Genomic DNA, 17729 nt, shown 5'->3' on the forward strand with positions numbered 1-17729 from the left:
AATCTGATTGTAAGAAAAACCAAAGGTATTTTATTGAAAGAGGAATAAATTGCTGACATTGTAATCAAATAATAAAATGTCAGCAGAATTGTAACTTCCTTGTTGGGGTGGATTGAAGTCTTTTTTAACCCCCCAGAAACAATTGAAAAGATATATGCATTCAATTTTTAAAATAGTTTTATTGACATATCTTACACAGGCCAATGTATACATTCACATACAGTTCTATTGTTTAATCCTATTGAGTGCAATTATACAATCAATTTTATCAGCTCCCCATTCCCTCTCGGTGAGTCAGAATTAGCTAGATGGCAGTGAGGTTGTTGATATGAACTTGCCTGGCAGTGCTGTAGGTTGGTAGTTAAAACTCACCAGCTGTAAAGAAAACTCACAAGGTTAGTTGCGGCGGGCAGTTCCAGAGTCATTGTCAACTTGATGTAAAGTCAACATTTGATTTGCTTGCCATGTTGCAATGGCTATACTTCATGTGCTGCATCGAATACTAGTGGGAACAGATAACCTTGTTCCTAATCTGAGAAAGGGTTCAGTCTTTCACTGTTAAGTGTAATGGTAGACGTGCAAGGGTTTTTGTAGATGATTTTTAGGACCTTTCCCCACTTCTTCATATCTGAGTGTTTTTACAATGAATTGGTATTAAGTTGTTAGATGGTTTTTCTGTAAAATGATTTCCTCTATATTTACCTTGTTGATAGAGCTAGTTACCCTGATAGATTTTCTAATATTGAATCAGCCTTTCTTATTTGGAAGATATCCCACTTAAACATAGTCTAGTACTTTGTTCGTGTAGTGTTGCTTTTAAACCACTTCTGCGTCAGAGTGGCCCTGTGCATGCAGAGTACAACGGTACTCCGTGTGTTCTGAAGACAGCTCCACCTGGCTTTGCCCCAAGGAGTCTCTGGGTGGGTTTGAACTGTCAGGTTTTGGTTAGTAAACAGAGGAGTAAACCATCTTAGCCATCCATAGACTACATTGTTGGATTAAATTACTAGCATTTACTAAGGGTTGTTGTGTCTGTGTTCATTCGGAACTATATTAGTATGTAGTCTTATTTTTTGCACTGTTTCATCTGCACTGTTTATTTTGGTGTCAGTAATACTGATCTCATAAAGTAAGTTATAACTGTTTCTTCTGTCTACTGGCAGAGATAAAATTGGTGTTCATTCTTCTTGAACATTGATGGCATTAACTTTTAACGGAACTTCAATAAATGAGGGAAAAATTCATTACTCTCACGTATTATCTATCTTATTATCCCAACATTCCACATTTATGACAAGTAAAAAAAATCTGCCCTAAGTATTTTGGACATAAATGATGTGCAGTGATGTTTAGTGACTATTGTGTTACATTGCAAGAATAGTGCTGGCTCCGACGTTTAAGGTTATGTGTCAGTGTGGATGGGCCATGATTCTCAGTGGTTTGTCACTTAGGCCATGACGCAGTCTGTCAGTTATACGGTGATGTAATTTGTCTGATGTGGTCATCCTCCTTTTTCACATAATGTCAATTTTCACAAAAACTTGGTCTTTGGAACCTACCCGTGTTGATAAATGAGATTGAATATATAATGTTAATTTCTTCAAAAATAAAATAGAATCTTGAGCGCTAGGTGGTTTAGTGAATTGCTCATGAAGGGTTCATTGCCTTGAATTGAAGACATTAAGAAAGTGTGCGTAAGAAACAGAAGAGCATGACTGAGGACTAGTTTATGAGGGCCCCCGCAGGGCTAATTCTTGGACAGTTGGGTAACAAAATAAGTACAATAATGAGTTACAACTTATTAAAAAGATAGGAACCAGCAAGTACAGATTGGTAGGTAAATGTAAGAGGAAATTTTGATGAGGAGCAGCATATTTGCATGTTCTCAAGGTCTTTCCCACAGACTTGACTGGTGATCAAAATTAGCATCATTTATGAGGAATAGATGAACATCATATGCCTCTATATTTATATTTGAAAGTATTACAAATACTCAACTTTATGCAGTATTTGGCAATGTGTAGTCTAGTCATAAGGGAGGTGAGAATCAGTTTATTACAAAGACTGGGCTTGCTACCTCCATCAACAGTTCCAGTCTCGGAAACCTACAGGGGGTTTGTGGGGGGGGGGGTTCATTAGAGTAAGCATTGACTCGAGGGCGGTTTGGTTTTGGAGAGAATAACAACTAAATGTAATATGTAACCCTAGACTGGATTCTGTACTGGAGGGGAGTGTTACAAAAGAAGGATTAGAGCAATGGAGAACAGGGAAGAAGAAAAATGTATGAAATTAAATTGTTGTGGGTGTACATTTACGAAGATAATGTGATTATGTAGAAGACTTTGAGTCAGAATTGACTTGATGGCAATGAGTTTGAGTTTTGATTCTTACGGTATGTATATATATATATATATATATATATATATATATATATATATATATATATAGTAGTTACAAGCAATCATGAATTTGACTAACCCTCATATGGCTTGGGGGAAATGTTTTATATCTACATAGAAAACAGTTGCATTCAAATGTAAAACACCTGGAATAAAGATATAAAAATAGGTGCTTCTTGTATAATTTTTGCTTTTGCAGCTTTTATGTTTGAACTTGTTAGGACCTATTTTCTTATTACCTCCCAGAGCAGATGTCTTTCTTTATACCCTGGTTCTGAAAAAGTACATTTTCAACTTCCCTTTGCCTGTCTCTGGGTGGTTCCAAAGGTTTGCAATGGAAGACTCCCCTAGCATTTCTGTTTTGACACTCAACAGCACCAGAGAAACAGGCCTAGTGGTCTGTTTCTGTGAAGAGTACAGTTCACAGAGCAGTTCTACTTTGTAGGACAAAAGTTGCCATGAGTCAAAATCACCTTCATGGCAGTTGATCTAGGTTGTTTCTGTGTGTGTGAGAGAGAGGTGTGTTTGCATGCCCACCACATAATACTCTTTAAATACTATTCTGTTACTACTTTCTACCAGATACAATCTATGTCTTCGATCACAGAACTTTATTTACAAAGGCTTTGCCTTTCATACCTTGGATTTCCCATTTGCTCTTCCTGTGAGCCATGCCAAGTGCAGAGGTCAGCAGCTAAACCCTCCAGCTGCTCCACAGAGCAAGATGAGCGAGCGTGTCTGCTCCCACACAGATTGACAGCCTCAGAAGCCCTGTAGGGTCACTGTGAGCCAGAATCTACTTGATGGCAGTAAGAGGGTATGTACATTACAGAAGTGACTCAAAGTTCTATAACTTTTAAATTTTAAAAAAAAGTTGCCATATAACTAGCCATTGAAAGTCTGTGTCATTTTAGCTAAGGGTGTCAAATACGACTACATAGTAAATGTCACTTATTATTGAAAAGTCTGTTCTACTTGATATTTATTTAAACAACTTTTCAAATAGTTATAAGTTGTTTAGAGTTAGTGGTTGAGTTGAAACCTTTTTGCAATTTTTGATCTGAACAAATTCCTCTTCAACTTTGAGTAATTTAAGCCAGGGATTATATTCTGTTCCTCAAACGTATTTTATACTTGGACCATAGCCTTGCTTTCACTATTTGCTTCCTGTCGTTTTACAATACTATTTAAACTTAAGGACCTGTACACTTCATGTTAGTCAGAATGTGGCACTTGTAGACAGACACATTGATGTGTGTTTCATCTCTATTACTAGAAACTGAGTACTAGGGCAAAGTACCACTCTCTCCTTTAAAATAGTCTAATTTGTTTGTATTTACTATTGTGTTCTTTTTCCGTAGATGTATGTTCTGTGACACCTTTGCCTCCATCCGTGGGTCACATTCAATATTGCAGTTTAGTTGATGGTGTGTGTTCCCTGTCAAAGAGTTTCAATGGAATCAACTCCTGCTGTGTGGCTCCTATTATTTAGCAGTTACTGGACATGCTGTCAGGAGAGGTCATTCCCTGAAAAAAGACAGCATGCTCGGTCAAGTGGGGGTGCAGCGGGAAACAGGAAGACCCTCGACAAGATAGACTGAAACTGACTGTAACAGTAGGGACTTGGCTTTCTTCTTTGAACCCATTCAGTAAGATGACCCATAAAAACCTGCAGCTAATCCAATTTGTAGACAATGATCAATATGTTACTATCTTTGCCAGCTCAGGTTGAGCTGTCCAGTTGGGAGCAGGAGGCTTTGCTGAAACTAAATATTGCACATTAATGTCAGTGGTAGATGTTCTTAAAATATGTGGCTAGTTCCTTATTTTTTGCCTACCAATAGCTAATATTCTTTTTGGGAACTTGGTCAAATGAAGTCCTAAAGTAAATCCTTTCATGTGAGCTTTTTCTCAAGGATTTTCTTATTTTGCATCTGAACAAGATTGGGTTCTCATATTTAAGAATTTAATTGTTTTTTACACCAACATTTTGGTTTTTGCCGTTTTAAAGGCATCTTTACACAGGTAGAAGGGAAACCAACACTCAAATACATGATCCCTTCACTGTACAAAACACTGACCTCCTTGAGTCATGCATGGGTAGTAGTCTTCACAGTCTTGATTCAGGTCTATATTGTGGTGGAAATGACTTGTCCTCAGTGAGGTAATGTGTGTAAAAGTATGGCAAATATATTTTGATGGTGCAAGAAAGTGAAGGGATATTAGGTGAGTTGCTTATTTTTTATAAATAAGCTTTGTGATTTGGCATGCAGTCTAAAGAAAAATGTTAATTTGACGGTTGAGGGTTACGTGTGTATATATACATATATAATATTTAAATAAAATCCTGAAATTATATAAATTATACTTGAAAGAAGGCAGTAGCACATTTATCACTCCATGTCAATGTGGCTTTCTGGATTATCTTGAGCAATATGTTTCATTATATGGAACCGTCTTTACTTCTGTGTTGTCTGGTGCAGTAAAGAGCAAGCAGCATCATTCTATTTAGCACTTGTAATGGGCTAGGGTGACAGGAACTGAAATTTAAAATTTTTCTTTAGATTAAGCTACACACATGTGACTCTCACTACTATCTAGTTGATTCCAACTCATTGCAAATCCTATAAGACAGAGTAGTGCCAAGAACTAACAACTTGATAAATGGAAAAAAAGGTTTAAGTTGTCAAGGATTTTGTCTTGCTTGAATCCATATTCAGTGCTCATGGAAGCAACAGTCAAGACATAAAAAGACATATTTATTGCATTAAGGTAATCTGCACAAAGCCACTTCAGAGTATTGAAAAGCAAAGGTGTTACTTTTAGGACTAAGGTATGTCTGACTAGGCCATGGTATTTTCAGTTGCCTCATATGCATCTGAAAGTTGGGTACTAAATATGGAAAAATGAAGGACTGGTATACTTGAATTGTGGTGCTGGAGAAGAATTTTGAAAGTATCCTGGACTGCTAAAAGGACAAGTCGATTTGTATTGAAAGTTCAGCCAGACTGCTCCTTAGAGGCAAGGATGGCAAGACTTCGACTTAACATACTTAGGACATGTCAGGAGAGACCAGTCAATCCGTGCAGAGAAGGAAGTCATAGGTAAAGTGGAGGAGCAGGGAAAAAGAGGAAGGGCCTCAAGGAGATGAACTGTGTTAGTCTGGGTCCTTTAAAGAAAAAAATCTACAGAAACTCATGTATAGAAGAGTCTTATATAAAGGTAAGTACGCATCAGTAAAACTCCCCAATCCAGTGCTGCCCAAGCCCACAAGTCCAACATTAACCCATATGTCCAACACCAATCCACAAGGTCCTCCTCCATCTCACAAAACAGACACGTTGATGCTGACGGCAGAAGGATAGCTGAGTCAGTGAATGTGTAAGCATCTCAGCACTGGCAGGGGTCTCCACACGGCTGCTCCCACACCCAAGGCTGCATTGGGGTAGGTCCATGCGGCTTCTCCGTGGGGGATGTCTTGCAGGAAGTCAGCCTTGCCAGCTGAAACAGGGAACTGCTAAGGCAGCTGCACCCTGGTCCAACCATCACAAAGCAAGAGACCCGGGAACGCAAAAAGACTCACTGAGCCATTTATCCCGCCGCCCTTCAGTTAACCCCACATGTGTTCATCAGCCAGGTTGGCACACTAAACTAACTACCTCATGGACTGATACAGTGGCTGTGACAATGGACTCAAACATAAGAACAATTGTGAGGATGGTACAGGACTGGGTAGTGTGTCATTTTGTTGTGCATAAGGTCACTGTGGGTCAGAACTGATTCAGTGGTACCTAGCAATAACAACATGGCAGAGTAGAACTACCCCTGTGGGTTTTGGGTTTCTAAGACGGTGTATGGGAATAGAAAGCTTCATCTTTCTCCCTCAGAGCAACTGGGGGTTCTGTCTGCTGCTTTGGGGGTGCAGCCCGTCATATAGCCCACTGTGCCTCCAGGGCTCCTGCATATCTGAACATCAGATATCCGTATTATTTTAGGTAGGCATTAAAAGAAATCCAAACATTTTAGTTCAGCAAGAATTTTTATCTACTCTGGGGTCTCTGAAAGCCTTTTGCGGATATAACAATAGGACATATAATCAACGCAGTGATGTTATTTATTCTACTCTTTTGAATCGTGCTTGGATTTCTGGCACCTCCCTGTCAATATGCTGATGTAACTATTTTTTGAACAATCATCAGAACTTTACTTGCATGTGATATTGATAATATTGCTTGATAACATCTGCATTCTGTTGGACCACCTTTCTTTGAAATGGAAACAAATCTGGAGCTTTTCAGTTGATTAGCTAGGTGACTGCCTTTCAAATAAGTGCGTGCCTCCAGTGCTGCATCAGTTTGCTCAGACATTTCAGTTGGTGTCCTGTCAGTTTGGGGAGCGCCGTTATTCACCAGTGCCTTCGGTACAGCTAGGACATCTTTCTCAATACCATCATTTCTTGATCTGCTGCTACCTGTTGAAAGGATTGAACATCAACCATTTCTTTTTGGTATAATAGCTCTTTGTATTGCTTCTATCTTCTTGCATGCTTCACAGTTGCTATTGAGGCCATTGTGGGAGCCACTGTGTCAGCCCATCTCGTTGAGGATCTACCTCATTTTCACTGGCCCTGTGCTCTCCCAGATGATGTCAGATGTGTGTGAAATGAATCTCATTATTATCATCACCTCTAAGGAGTATTCTGGCTGTACTTCCAAAATGGATTTGTTTGTTATTCTGGTAGTTCGGGCTACTCTGAATATTCTTCACCAACACCATAATTCAAAATGCATCAACTCTTCAGTCTTCCTTTATCATGTCCAACTTAATACATGTATATGAAGCCTTTTGATGATACCATAGCTTGGGCCAGGCCTACCTTAGTCCTCAAAATGATGCCCTTGCTCTTCAATACTTTAAAAAGGCCTTGTGCATCGGTGTTAGTATTCCAGACCTGAATTCAGATTGAAGGATGCCAGCTGTGTTCTTGCCTTCTGGTGCTCTGACTCCAAGTCTTGAGGTTCCCATTGAAATGAACTGGTTAGTCCCTTTTGTCCTCTTCTCTTCTAGTCATGTAAACTTTGTTCAAGAGCACATTTCAAAGTTTTTCTGACATCCATTTGGTCTTTTCTCTGTAATGACGTTTTAAATTCTTCATGTTCTTGATGCCCTTCCACAACACATCTGGTCTTTGGACATTAGTGTTCATTGTGTCAGATTTATTCTTGAATTGGTCTATACATCCAAGTTATACTTCGGCTTATTTATTTTAATTTACTCTCACTTCTACTTGAACTTCAAGGTTAGCACTTAATGTTCTGTTTTGCAGTTGACCCCCTGGTCTTTTTCTGACTGATCCTGATGAGCTTCTACATTGTCTCTTCCTACAGATGATTTGATCACGTGAAACCCATCTAGTGAGGTCCATGTTTATAGTTGCTATCTGTGTTGTTTATAAAAGGTATTTTCAGTTAAGCAGCTACTGGCCTTGCAGAACGGTCTCTTGACCTGTGGCATTGTTTCTTTTACCATGGCTGTTTTTTTCCAGCCATTAGTAATTATTTTCTTTTTTTAACCATTAGTAATTATTAGTGTATCTTGATTGCATGTTTGATCAAGTAAAGATAGCAGAAGTTGATTAAAGTCTTCAGTTTCTTCATCTTTGGCATTAGAGGCTGATGTGGAAATTTGAATAGTAGTCATATTAGCAGTTCTATTGAGGTATATAGATGTTATCTTGTAAGTGATGGGTTACTTCAGTCTAGATCTTGAAATGTGCTTTTTTGCAATGACTGGGACACCATTCCTCTTAAAGCTTGTCATTCCTGGCATCATGGACTGTATTCAGAACGCCAGTCCATTCAACGCACTAACTGCTTAGTATTCACGTTTGATGACTTATAGTATCCTAGATTCATAATTTGAACATTCCACATTCTGATTACTAGTGGCTGTTTTTGGCTGTTTGTTTCCTTTTGAGCCCTGCTGCATCAGCAAACGAAGGTCCCCAAAGTGCTCTGTTCCATCCCTGTCATTAAGGTCTCCTCTGTTCTGAGGAGGCAGCTCTTCCCCAGTTGCATTTGCGTGCCCTCCAGCATGAGAAGCTCAGCTTCAGCACTATGATCATTGCTCATCATAAAGTGTTGACTGACTTGTTTGCGTTTCAGAAGTCGATTACCATGTGTTTGTCTGGAATCTCTGCTGAAAGTTCTCCACTCTGAGTGATTTTGCTTGTATTTAAAATAGTGGTGGTTTGACTTTCAGTATCACAACAACACACAAGCCACTGCCAGATGACAAACACACGGTGGCGAGTGCTCATGACATATAAAAGTAGTCAAAGTGATTAGGAACCACATACTGGGTTGAGAACCATCTCAAACTCCCAAAAGAGTTAGGATCAGGCTGGATTTGGAATGAATTAAATAGCCATTTCATACGTGGACATGTATAAAACAGCTCTTGTACAGGTCTGGAGTCATGAAATAGTATACTGCATGAACAATATGAAACTAAATGTTGCTAGATCATAGGTTACTGCTGAGACCGGATTGGCTAGCTCCAGAGAGCTTTATTTATTCCCTTCTTATTTGAATAGGACTTTAGGTCATGGAAACCTAGTAGAGGAGAGTATGCAAGAGAAATACAGAGACAGATCACAGTGTCAAACTATTGAATACTTTTCTTGTCATATTAATGTCAAACTAGCTTGATATTGATAAATAATTGAATGATCTTTGGTAACGTAGCATAGAACAGTGATTTTTTCCCTCATTGTGACAAATTTAAGAAATGCCTCATATTTTTATTACTGCTTCAAGGGAATAAATCTTATCTTTTATCACTTATATCTGTATAGATAAAGTGAAAGACAATCTCCTTAAACTTTAAATGTGTAAAATATGCAATCAAGATACACTAGTAATTATTCATGGTGGAAAAAAAAAAAAGAAGAATCAGTAGTTGGGAAAAAATGGTCATGATAAAAGAAACAATGCCACTGATCAAGATACAATTTTGCAAGACCAGTGACTGAATAACTGAAAATGCCTTTGTTAAACAACATCCCAGTATATATTTACAAAATAAATATACTTAAAGAGTGCTAATCATTACCTTTGCTGGCAGTGGCTTCCAATATGTCGGCATTAACCATCACCCGCTAACCTTTTGGTTTAGTAAAATAATCTGTTTAGTGGGACTATTCTAGACATAGTCTTCTGTAAAGGCCTTCCTGTGCTGTCAAACCATGTGGGAGTCCTGGTACTTGATTGTCTTTGAACTTCAAGTGGCTCAGCCAAATATATATTTTTTAATCACTTTCAGCCTAATATATTTAATAATCTTATTAAAATCTTTATAATGGTCATCTACATTATATAGTTTGAGATTTGGGCAGCAATGGGTAAAGCTATTTGTTATCTTTTTCCACTTACATCTGTATAAATACAGTGAAAGATAATCTTTCTTAAACTTTAAATGTGTAAAACTTATCTGTAAGTTTAGATTATTTGTGTTTCTGAAAACAATCTAAAATATCTCATTTCTTTAGGAAATCTAGGTCTTTTTTTTATCTAGACATCTGGTTTTTGTCAGTGAATTCACATAGCAAATGACTGCTTATGGTTCCTTCTGTCAGCTTTTAGTTTGGATGCCGAACAGCCTGATTATGATTTGGATTCTGAAGATGAAGTATTTGTAAATAAACTGAAAAAGAAAATGGACATCTGCCCATTGCAATTTGAAGAGATGATTGACCGTCTAGAAAAAGGCAGTGGTCAGCAGGTACAACGTCATTATCTATATAGCGTGTGTGCCCATAGATTTATCTAGATAAATAGAGCCATGGGAAGGGCATGTGGGGGAGGCTAAGACAAGCAGGATCTGGCACTGACAACATGAATTCAAATCCCATCGCCATTAACTACTAACTTGTAAAATCCTGAGCAACATGCTAAAACTGATAGCCCTCAAGTTCCCCATCTGTAAACTCGAGAGGGTAAGCATCCGAAGCTTATTCTAAGGATGAAGTAAGTAATCTATGAAGCACATACCTCAGTGACTGATACTTCCCATGTTTGCCATTGTTTGTACTGGTGTTTTAATTGTAAGTAAGTTTTAGAAATACTTACTTTTGAAACTCTGTGTTATATGAAAATGACATAATGATTTTTCATTTAGCCAGTCAGTCTGCAGGAAGCCAAACTACTGCTTAAAGAAGATGATGAATTAATTAGAGAAGTTTATGAATACTGGATTAAAAAGAGAAAAAACTGTCGAGGACCGTCTCTTATCCCATCAGTCAAACAAGAGAAGCGAGACGGTTCCAGCACAAATGATCCTTATGTGGCTTTTAGAAGACGAACTGAAAAAATGCAGACTCGAAAAGTAAGTGAATTACATGGTTCTCGCTAATGTAGGAGAAATTGTCTATAATTAAGATTTTGACATCTAAAGACTGTAATATGAATTTGATTCACTTCCTGTACAATGATTTTAAAATAGATCAAAAACTGGTCAGAATACCACTAGTTACAAATGCTTTTGGCACTAAACAAGCTACTTCATATTTACAGAATCGCAAAAATGACGAAGCCTCTTACGAAAAAATGCTCAAGTTGCGTCGAGATCTAAGTCGGGCTGTTACAATTTTAGAAATGATAAAGAGAAGAGAAAAGAGTAAAAGGGAGCTATTGCACTTAACACTGGAAATTATGGAGAAGAGGTAAAATGTATTGTAATAGTATTAGGAAATATGGTATTAGGAGTGACTAGCTATGGTATTAGGAAATATGGTATCATATGGTATATTCAGTTAATTTCTAAGCAATTGTGTGTAACTGCAGAAATTCTTTTTTTTTCCCATTGGGATCTCTTAAAGCTCTTATAATCCATACATTTATCCATTGTGTCAAGCACATCATACATATGTTGTCATCTTTTTAAAAAACATTTTCTACTTGAGCCCTTGGTACCAGCTTTTTAAATTTTCCTCCCTCCTCCATGTTCCCTTGAAAATTTATAAATTATTCTCTTCCCCCCCCCCCCATGTCTTACACTGACAGCTCTCTCCTTTCACCTACTTTTTCTGCTGTCGGTCCCACTGGGAGGGATCGGTTGCCCCTTTCTTTCCACCCTCCTAGTATCACTGCTCCCCTTATTGGCCCTGGGGGATTTATCTGTTCTGGATTCCCTGTGTTGCGAGTTCCTTTCTGTACCAGTGTATATATTCTGGTCTAGCCAAATTTGTAAGATAGAATTGGGGTCATGATAGTGGAGGGCAAGGGGGAAGCATTAAAGAACTAGAGGAAGATTGTATGTTTTGTCAGTGCTATACTGCACCCTAACTGGTTCATCTCTTCCTTGTGGCCCTTCTGACAGGGGGTGTCTAATTGACTACTGATAGGTGTTGGGTCTCTACTCCTCCCTCCCCCTCATTCCCATTGATAGGATTTTTTTTTTTGTTTCTTCATTTTGTTTTGGATCTTTAATGCCTGATACTTGATCCCATTGACACCTCATGATCACACAGGCTGGTGTGCCTCTTCAATGTATGCTTTGTTGCTTCTCACCTAGCTGTCTGCTAGTTTATCTTCAAGCCTTTAAGACCCCAGGCACTGTACCTTTTGATAACCGGCACCATCAGCTTTCTTCACCACATTTGCTTATGTACACATTTTGTCTTCAGCGATCGTGTCAGGGAAGGTGAACATCAGAGTGCCATGTTAATAGAAAAAATTGTTCTTGCGTTTAGGGGGTATTTGAGTGGAGGCCCAATGCCCATCTCCTGTCGTGATACTTTAAATAAATATATGTAAATAGATCTATTCCCCTATCATTATATATAAATATATTTACATATCTACATGCCTGTATTTAGACCTCTATAAATGTCCTTTGCCTCCCAGTTCTTTCCTCTATTTTCCTCCTATCCCACTATTAAGTGGGATCGATTCTTTTTGTTTGCCTTAATGTTTGAAAATATTATATATTACATTTTATACTTATAACAGTTTTATTGACATACAATTCAATGGACCAATTAATATTGAAAGAGTTGTGCAGTCATCTTCACAGTTTATGAAATACATTATTTTAATAAGAATTCATGACTACTTAAATGTGTGACACATTGTTATACTTTGTGTAATTTAACTGGGGTATTTCCATTTTCTTTTAAAGTGCCTAAGCTTGGTAAACTTAAAATATACCAAGTATTTTTATTTTAAGACTTGAGTACAGAAAAAAGAAAGAACATTTGTCAATTCCAGGGCTTTTATTTTGCTTACTTTATGGTATGGGTTTATTGTTTTTTGCTTGTTTCTTAAACATAATATTGTATTTTTAAAAAGAAAAATGTTAAGAAGTAGTTGGGGCAGTACTCATTGTACCCTTTCAACAACTATTCCTCATAGTACACAATGAAAACTAAAAGCCTCCGTGCCTCCCTCCCAGTGCTGGTCCTAAGGAAGACCGCCGTTCCGTTTCAGAGCACAGAGTAAAGCTCCCCAGCACCACTTTAGGCAGTAGTTGAACCTTTGTCACCGTATTCTCCTCCAAAATTGCTAAGTTAAAATTCAGACCTTTGTCATCCCCGTCTGTTTGTTCTCTCTCTCTCTCTCTCTCTCTCTCTCTCTTGCACACACACTCACTCACTCACTCACTCACTCACTCATCTATTTCTGGTGCCATGCAAAAAGTGTGATCCAAGAAATAGAAGGAAGAAACAGAACTCTGTGTGTGTTTTCCTTTTCATTTTAATCAACATTCAACAAATAGTCAAGATTTAACTGTATTCTCTTAAGTGTAATTGGTGTTTATAATTGCTCTGTTATTATAAGGGAAATTTGTGAAGCTTTGTAACACTTTAAAAAAATTATTTTATAAAAATAAAATTTTTTAATGTATAATTAAAATTTTTATAATAGGTATAATTTAGGTGATTATAATGGAGAGATCATGTCCGAGGTTATGGCACAGAGACAGCCAGTGAAACCTACTTATGCCATCCCCATCATTCCTATAACGAACAGCAATCAGTTTAAACACCAGGAAGCAATGGATGTGAAGGAGTTTAAGGTTAATAAGGTGAGTATAACTTTTGTGGAGATGCACCTGACTGTAGTCATACTGAAGGACAATTCGTGATGATCGGGAGAGTGCCGGGCAAACAAATGGAAGCCTTTTCCTCAATGTTAATGACTGTGGCACATGGTGAAAAAACAGGAATTAAAATCCTATTTTTGTTTTGTTATTTTCTTACATTTTGAATGAAAGATAAAATTACTGTGCCCAATAAAGAGAATATCTTATTAGCTGTAGGATTATGAAGCATTGAAATCACTCAGAATAAGGAAATGCTGGTGGGAGGACTTAGGAAAGTTTTTCTCATATACGATGAGTCATGTTTTATGGACACACCAAGTTGCCTCTTTTTAATATTTTATGTAGATAATTATTTAGAAATGGAAATATCTGACAAATTCTTTATCAATTTTTCAGGTTGTAACAAGTAAAATGAAGTTTTATTAGTTAAAGGAAGCTGAGGGAGATTAAAGGAGGGCAACAACTTAGTAGTATCCTCATGGATAATATGCATCTGCAGTGTTTCTTTTTCTTTTGGAATTTCGATCATTGCAGTTAGACTTCGCCATTCTAGTTCTCTCTCCTATGACATTTGTGCCACTGTCCTGATACGGGTGTTAGTGTGATGATAACCTTCAAACGCAACTGTACGACTGACTTGCCGTCCCCTTATACTAATGTCCCTGGCCTAGTATTCCTGCCAGGGTAAAGCAAATGCCAGAGGTCATGCTGTGAGGACGTGAACACTTTAGTTTAAAAACATTTTTTTTTTAGGGAGAAGTAGTTAGTCTGTAAACAATCCAGAAAGTTAGGCTTATATGCCAAAATACATTTTTGTTTTGTTTTATTTCTTTTAGCCCATGTAAATATCTCATCCATAAATACATTTAAGTCTTTCATTTATCCAGTTATATACTTATTTATAATTAATTAATCCTAAGTATGCTTTGAAAGTTTTAGTAGGGTTTTTCCACCTGCAAGATTCAGAGTGTGTGATCTGTGAAGTCTGTGAGCCTCTGTGGTATTTTAGATGGCTTCAGTTCTATCCTCCAGTCCTTGGGTTTTTCTGTTAAGCTGTGTAGTTTCTACTACACATTCCAGAAATGTGAGCTTCATATCTCAGGGTTTTACTTTAAAACCTTCCCAGTTAAAACACTTTCCTTTAATGGGGCTGCTCAGTTACCTTTGGTAATTTTTATTGTAGTTTATTAGAGTCTCAAGCTCTGTTTAGTAAGATTTTGAAACGCCCTGTTCTAGCTGACCACTGATAATAGCTTTAAAATAGCATTTGGTATCACCATAGGCAGCTGTAGATGTACCGAGAAAGCTGCTGCAGCAGAAATGTCTGATAGTTTTAATAGTTACTGTTTAAAGATTTAACTCTTTGAAAGGGAAAAATCCAACATGAACTAAGTTTTGATAGAAATTGTTGGCAGATTTACATAGTTGTTGACCATGGTCTATTTCTTCTCAACAAATTGCCTCCAGTCCTTTTTGCCTGTTGGTTTACATCAAATAGTTCCTCTCTCCTGACCTTTGTTATGATTGGCCTTCCTGGGAAAATGGAATTCAAATATAATGGCATTTTTACATGACTATTTTGAAACCCCTTTGTACTTCAAACATGCTCTGTGTGTCATCAGCTCAATTATTCTTCCCTCGGTACATTTTCCCCTGGTGTTTCCTTTATTTAATGTATGCCCGTAGATGGTTGAAAAACACCTCACAGTTTATCATTCCAGAAGCCTTCATTGCTCTGCTAGCAAATCCTTAACACAATTGGCTGCTAACCTCAAGGTCAGCAGTTTGAAACCCCATGCTCCACGGGAGAAAGACGAAGCTTGCTTTCTACTCCGTTGAAAAGTTACAGTCTCAGAAACCCACAGGGGCAGTTCTAACTTGTCCTGTGAGTCCCAGTCGACTTAATGGCAGTGAGTTTGGATTTTGGTGTTTGGCCTTAGCTAAGGAGTGCTCAGGGTGCACTCCGCCTTCATCCGCTCTGCGGGGGTGGGGGGGGAGCCTGAGACAATCTACTTCCATAAAGATGATGGCCTTGGAAACCCAGTGGGACAGTTCTACTCCCCTGTAGGATCACTCTCAGTAGAAATTAAATTAACGGTCATGGTGTGGATTATCTGTCATGGTGCATTAGGACTTTATTCACTATGTTAAAAGTGGTTGGTAGTTTGACTTATATGTAAGTCAGATCATTTTCATTATTCTCCTTTACTGATTTGAAATTAACTGATAGTAAAGACTAGACATTCTTTTTTTTTAATTCACCTTAGAATTTTCATAGAAAATTAAGAAAATGAGCCGCAACCAGTAAACGAATGGTTACTTTCTTCTTTTACTTTAATAGACACAAAATAGATTATGAGATTATGTTTAGATTATAGTAATAGATTTATGCATTCATATAGGACATTAAATAATAAAAAAGGGCCAAACATAAGCGTTTGTCTCTTAGGAATATAAATGCCTTCAGTTATAGCAATAAACTTGTTAAAGGCTTCCCAAAATAGCTTCAGCATGAATGAGCGTAAGTCCTTGTTTTTATTTAATGTATGACTTTGTTGCAGCAAGATAAAGCTGATCTTATACGACCGAAACGTAAATATGAAAAGAAGCCCAAAATCTTGCCTTCGTCTGCTGCTGCTACTCCTCAACAGACGAGTCCTGCTGCACTGCCAGTCTTCAATGCTAAAGACTTAAATCAGTACGACTTCCCCAGCTCAGATGAAGAGCCTCTCTCCCAGGTAGAAAATGAGAATTTCCCTGGGAATATAGAAAAGAAATCGAGTAAATCACGTGCTTTGACCCAGTTCAATCATCTTATTTCCAGGTTTTGTCGGGCTCTTCAGAGGCTGAGGAAGAGAATGATCCCGATGGTCCTTTCGCTTTCCGCAGGAAAGCTGGCTGTCAATACCACGCTGTAAGTTTTCACATCCTCTGTGTCAGGAGGGAGCTCTTTCCCTTTACCCGACAAAATTATTCAATAACTTGGATTGGTTTTCTCTTCTTTTTTAGCCTCACTTAGACCAAACTGGCAACTGGCCTTGGACAAGTCCTAAAGATGGGGGCTTAGGGGATGTGCGATATAGATACTGCTTAACGACCCTCACCGTACCCCAAAGGTGTATTGGATTTGCACGAAGACGGGTTGGGCGCGGTGGAAGGTAAGATTCACTTAGTGTGGGATACCTTAGCAAATTAGGGCAATCATATCTAAAATGCAATTGAAGTAATCTTTCTAAACAGCTCATTTAGTTCTCTTTATTTTTTATTGATAGTGTTGGCTTGTATTGTTGCCACTGTGTTATTGGTTCTTCTGTACCCACAGCTTTCATGCATGCAGAACTCTAATGGATCCCTCATGGGTCTGCGTTTCTCTGTAAGAACAGAACCCAGAGAAGTTATCGAGTGGTAGCATGCTGAGCACACAGGCACAAGTGCAGACAAGTGGAACCGTGACTGCACAAATCTTATCAAGCTACAGAAACTATTCGATACTGTGTTAGAAGGCCTGGGACAAATTGAAAAAAGGATTACATGGGCCAAGATATGGCATGTGAAATACAAGGCCAATATATAATTTGTAGCTGTAATTTTTTCATCACTAAAACTTAAGGATTATTTGGGCAGTAATATTATTTATCATTATTGATATGAGTAGTGGTTAGAATTCTTTACATTAGCTATTATTCTATTACTAGCTTTAATGTTAGAATTTTAAGATAGTGCCATTTATATATGTTCTGTAAATTAAAAATCCTTTAGCATAATTGATCATTCACACTTTTCCTGGTTTTTTTTCCTCCTCCTCTTCCTTCCCCTCCTAACAACAAGAGTACTTTAGTTGAGAACAAGTATGTGAGCAACATTTTTTTAATATATACTTTTGGAACTTTGTAGTAAAATGTAAAAATCTTTAGCTAAAATACTTACTGAAAATATATATGCTCTCATCTATTATCAGTAACATATTGGTAAGCCGACCTATAGAACCTAAAAAATATATATATCCATGCTATAAAATGAACAGTATAGCTGCTCTTTAAAGTGGCTGGTGGGTTACTTTTGTTCAATAGATCATTGTCATGCAAAAAGAAGAACCTTTATCAGAAATCCACATTTTAACTTCTGAAACAAAATACTAAAATAGTTGATTTTTCAGCTTTTCAAAATTCATTATGTGTTGGTTTTGAAGAGAAGAAAGGGAAACTTTTCAAGTATAATTTTTGATTG

The 17729-nt window shown here is 37.6% G+C and overlaps 1 protein-coding gene across 4 annotated transcripts in view; it reads left to right on the forward strand.

The window, feature by feature from the left end:
- Positions 1-17729, forward strand: part of EPC1 (enhancer of polycomb 1) — a 103139-nt gene that overhangs the window by 70464 nt on the left and 14946 nt on the right. For all 4 annotated transcript variants that reach the window (XR_012784521.1, XM_075550325.1, XM_075550321.1 and 1 more), the window contains exons 3-9: positions 10036-10181; positions 10578-10784; positions 10973-11121; positions 13325-13484; positions 16064-16240; positions 16327-16416; positions 16512-16660. Coding sequence is in view for 3 of the 4 variants with exons in the window: in XM_075550325.1 (XP_075406440.1) it covers positions 10036-10181; positions 10578-10784; positions 10973-11121; positions 13325-13484; positions 16064-16240; positions 16327-16416; positions 16512-16660 (1078 nt within the window). In the remaining variant the exon portion in view is untranslated. The remainder of the gene's footprint in view (positions 1-10035; positions 10182-10577; positions 10785-10972; positions 11122-13324; positions 13485-16063; positions 16241-16326; positions 16417-16511; positions 16661-17729) is intronic.

The sequence above is a fragment of the Tenrec ecaudatus genome, chromosome 5 (assembly GCF_050624435.1).
Source record: "Tenrec ecaudatus isolate mTenEca1 chromosome 5, mTenEca1.hap1, whole genome shotgun sequence".
NCBI classification, from domain to species: Eukaryota; Metazoa; Chordata; class Mammalia; order Afrosoricida; family Tenrecidae; genus Tenrec; species Tenrec ecaudatus.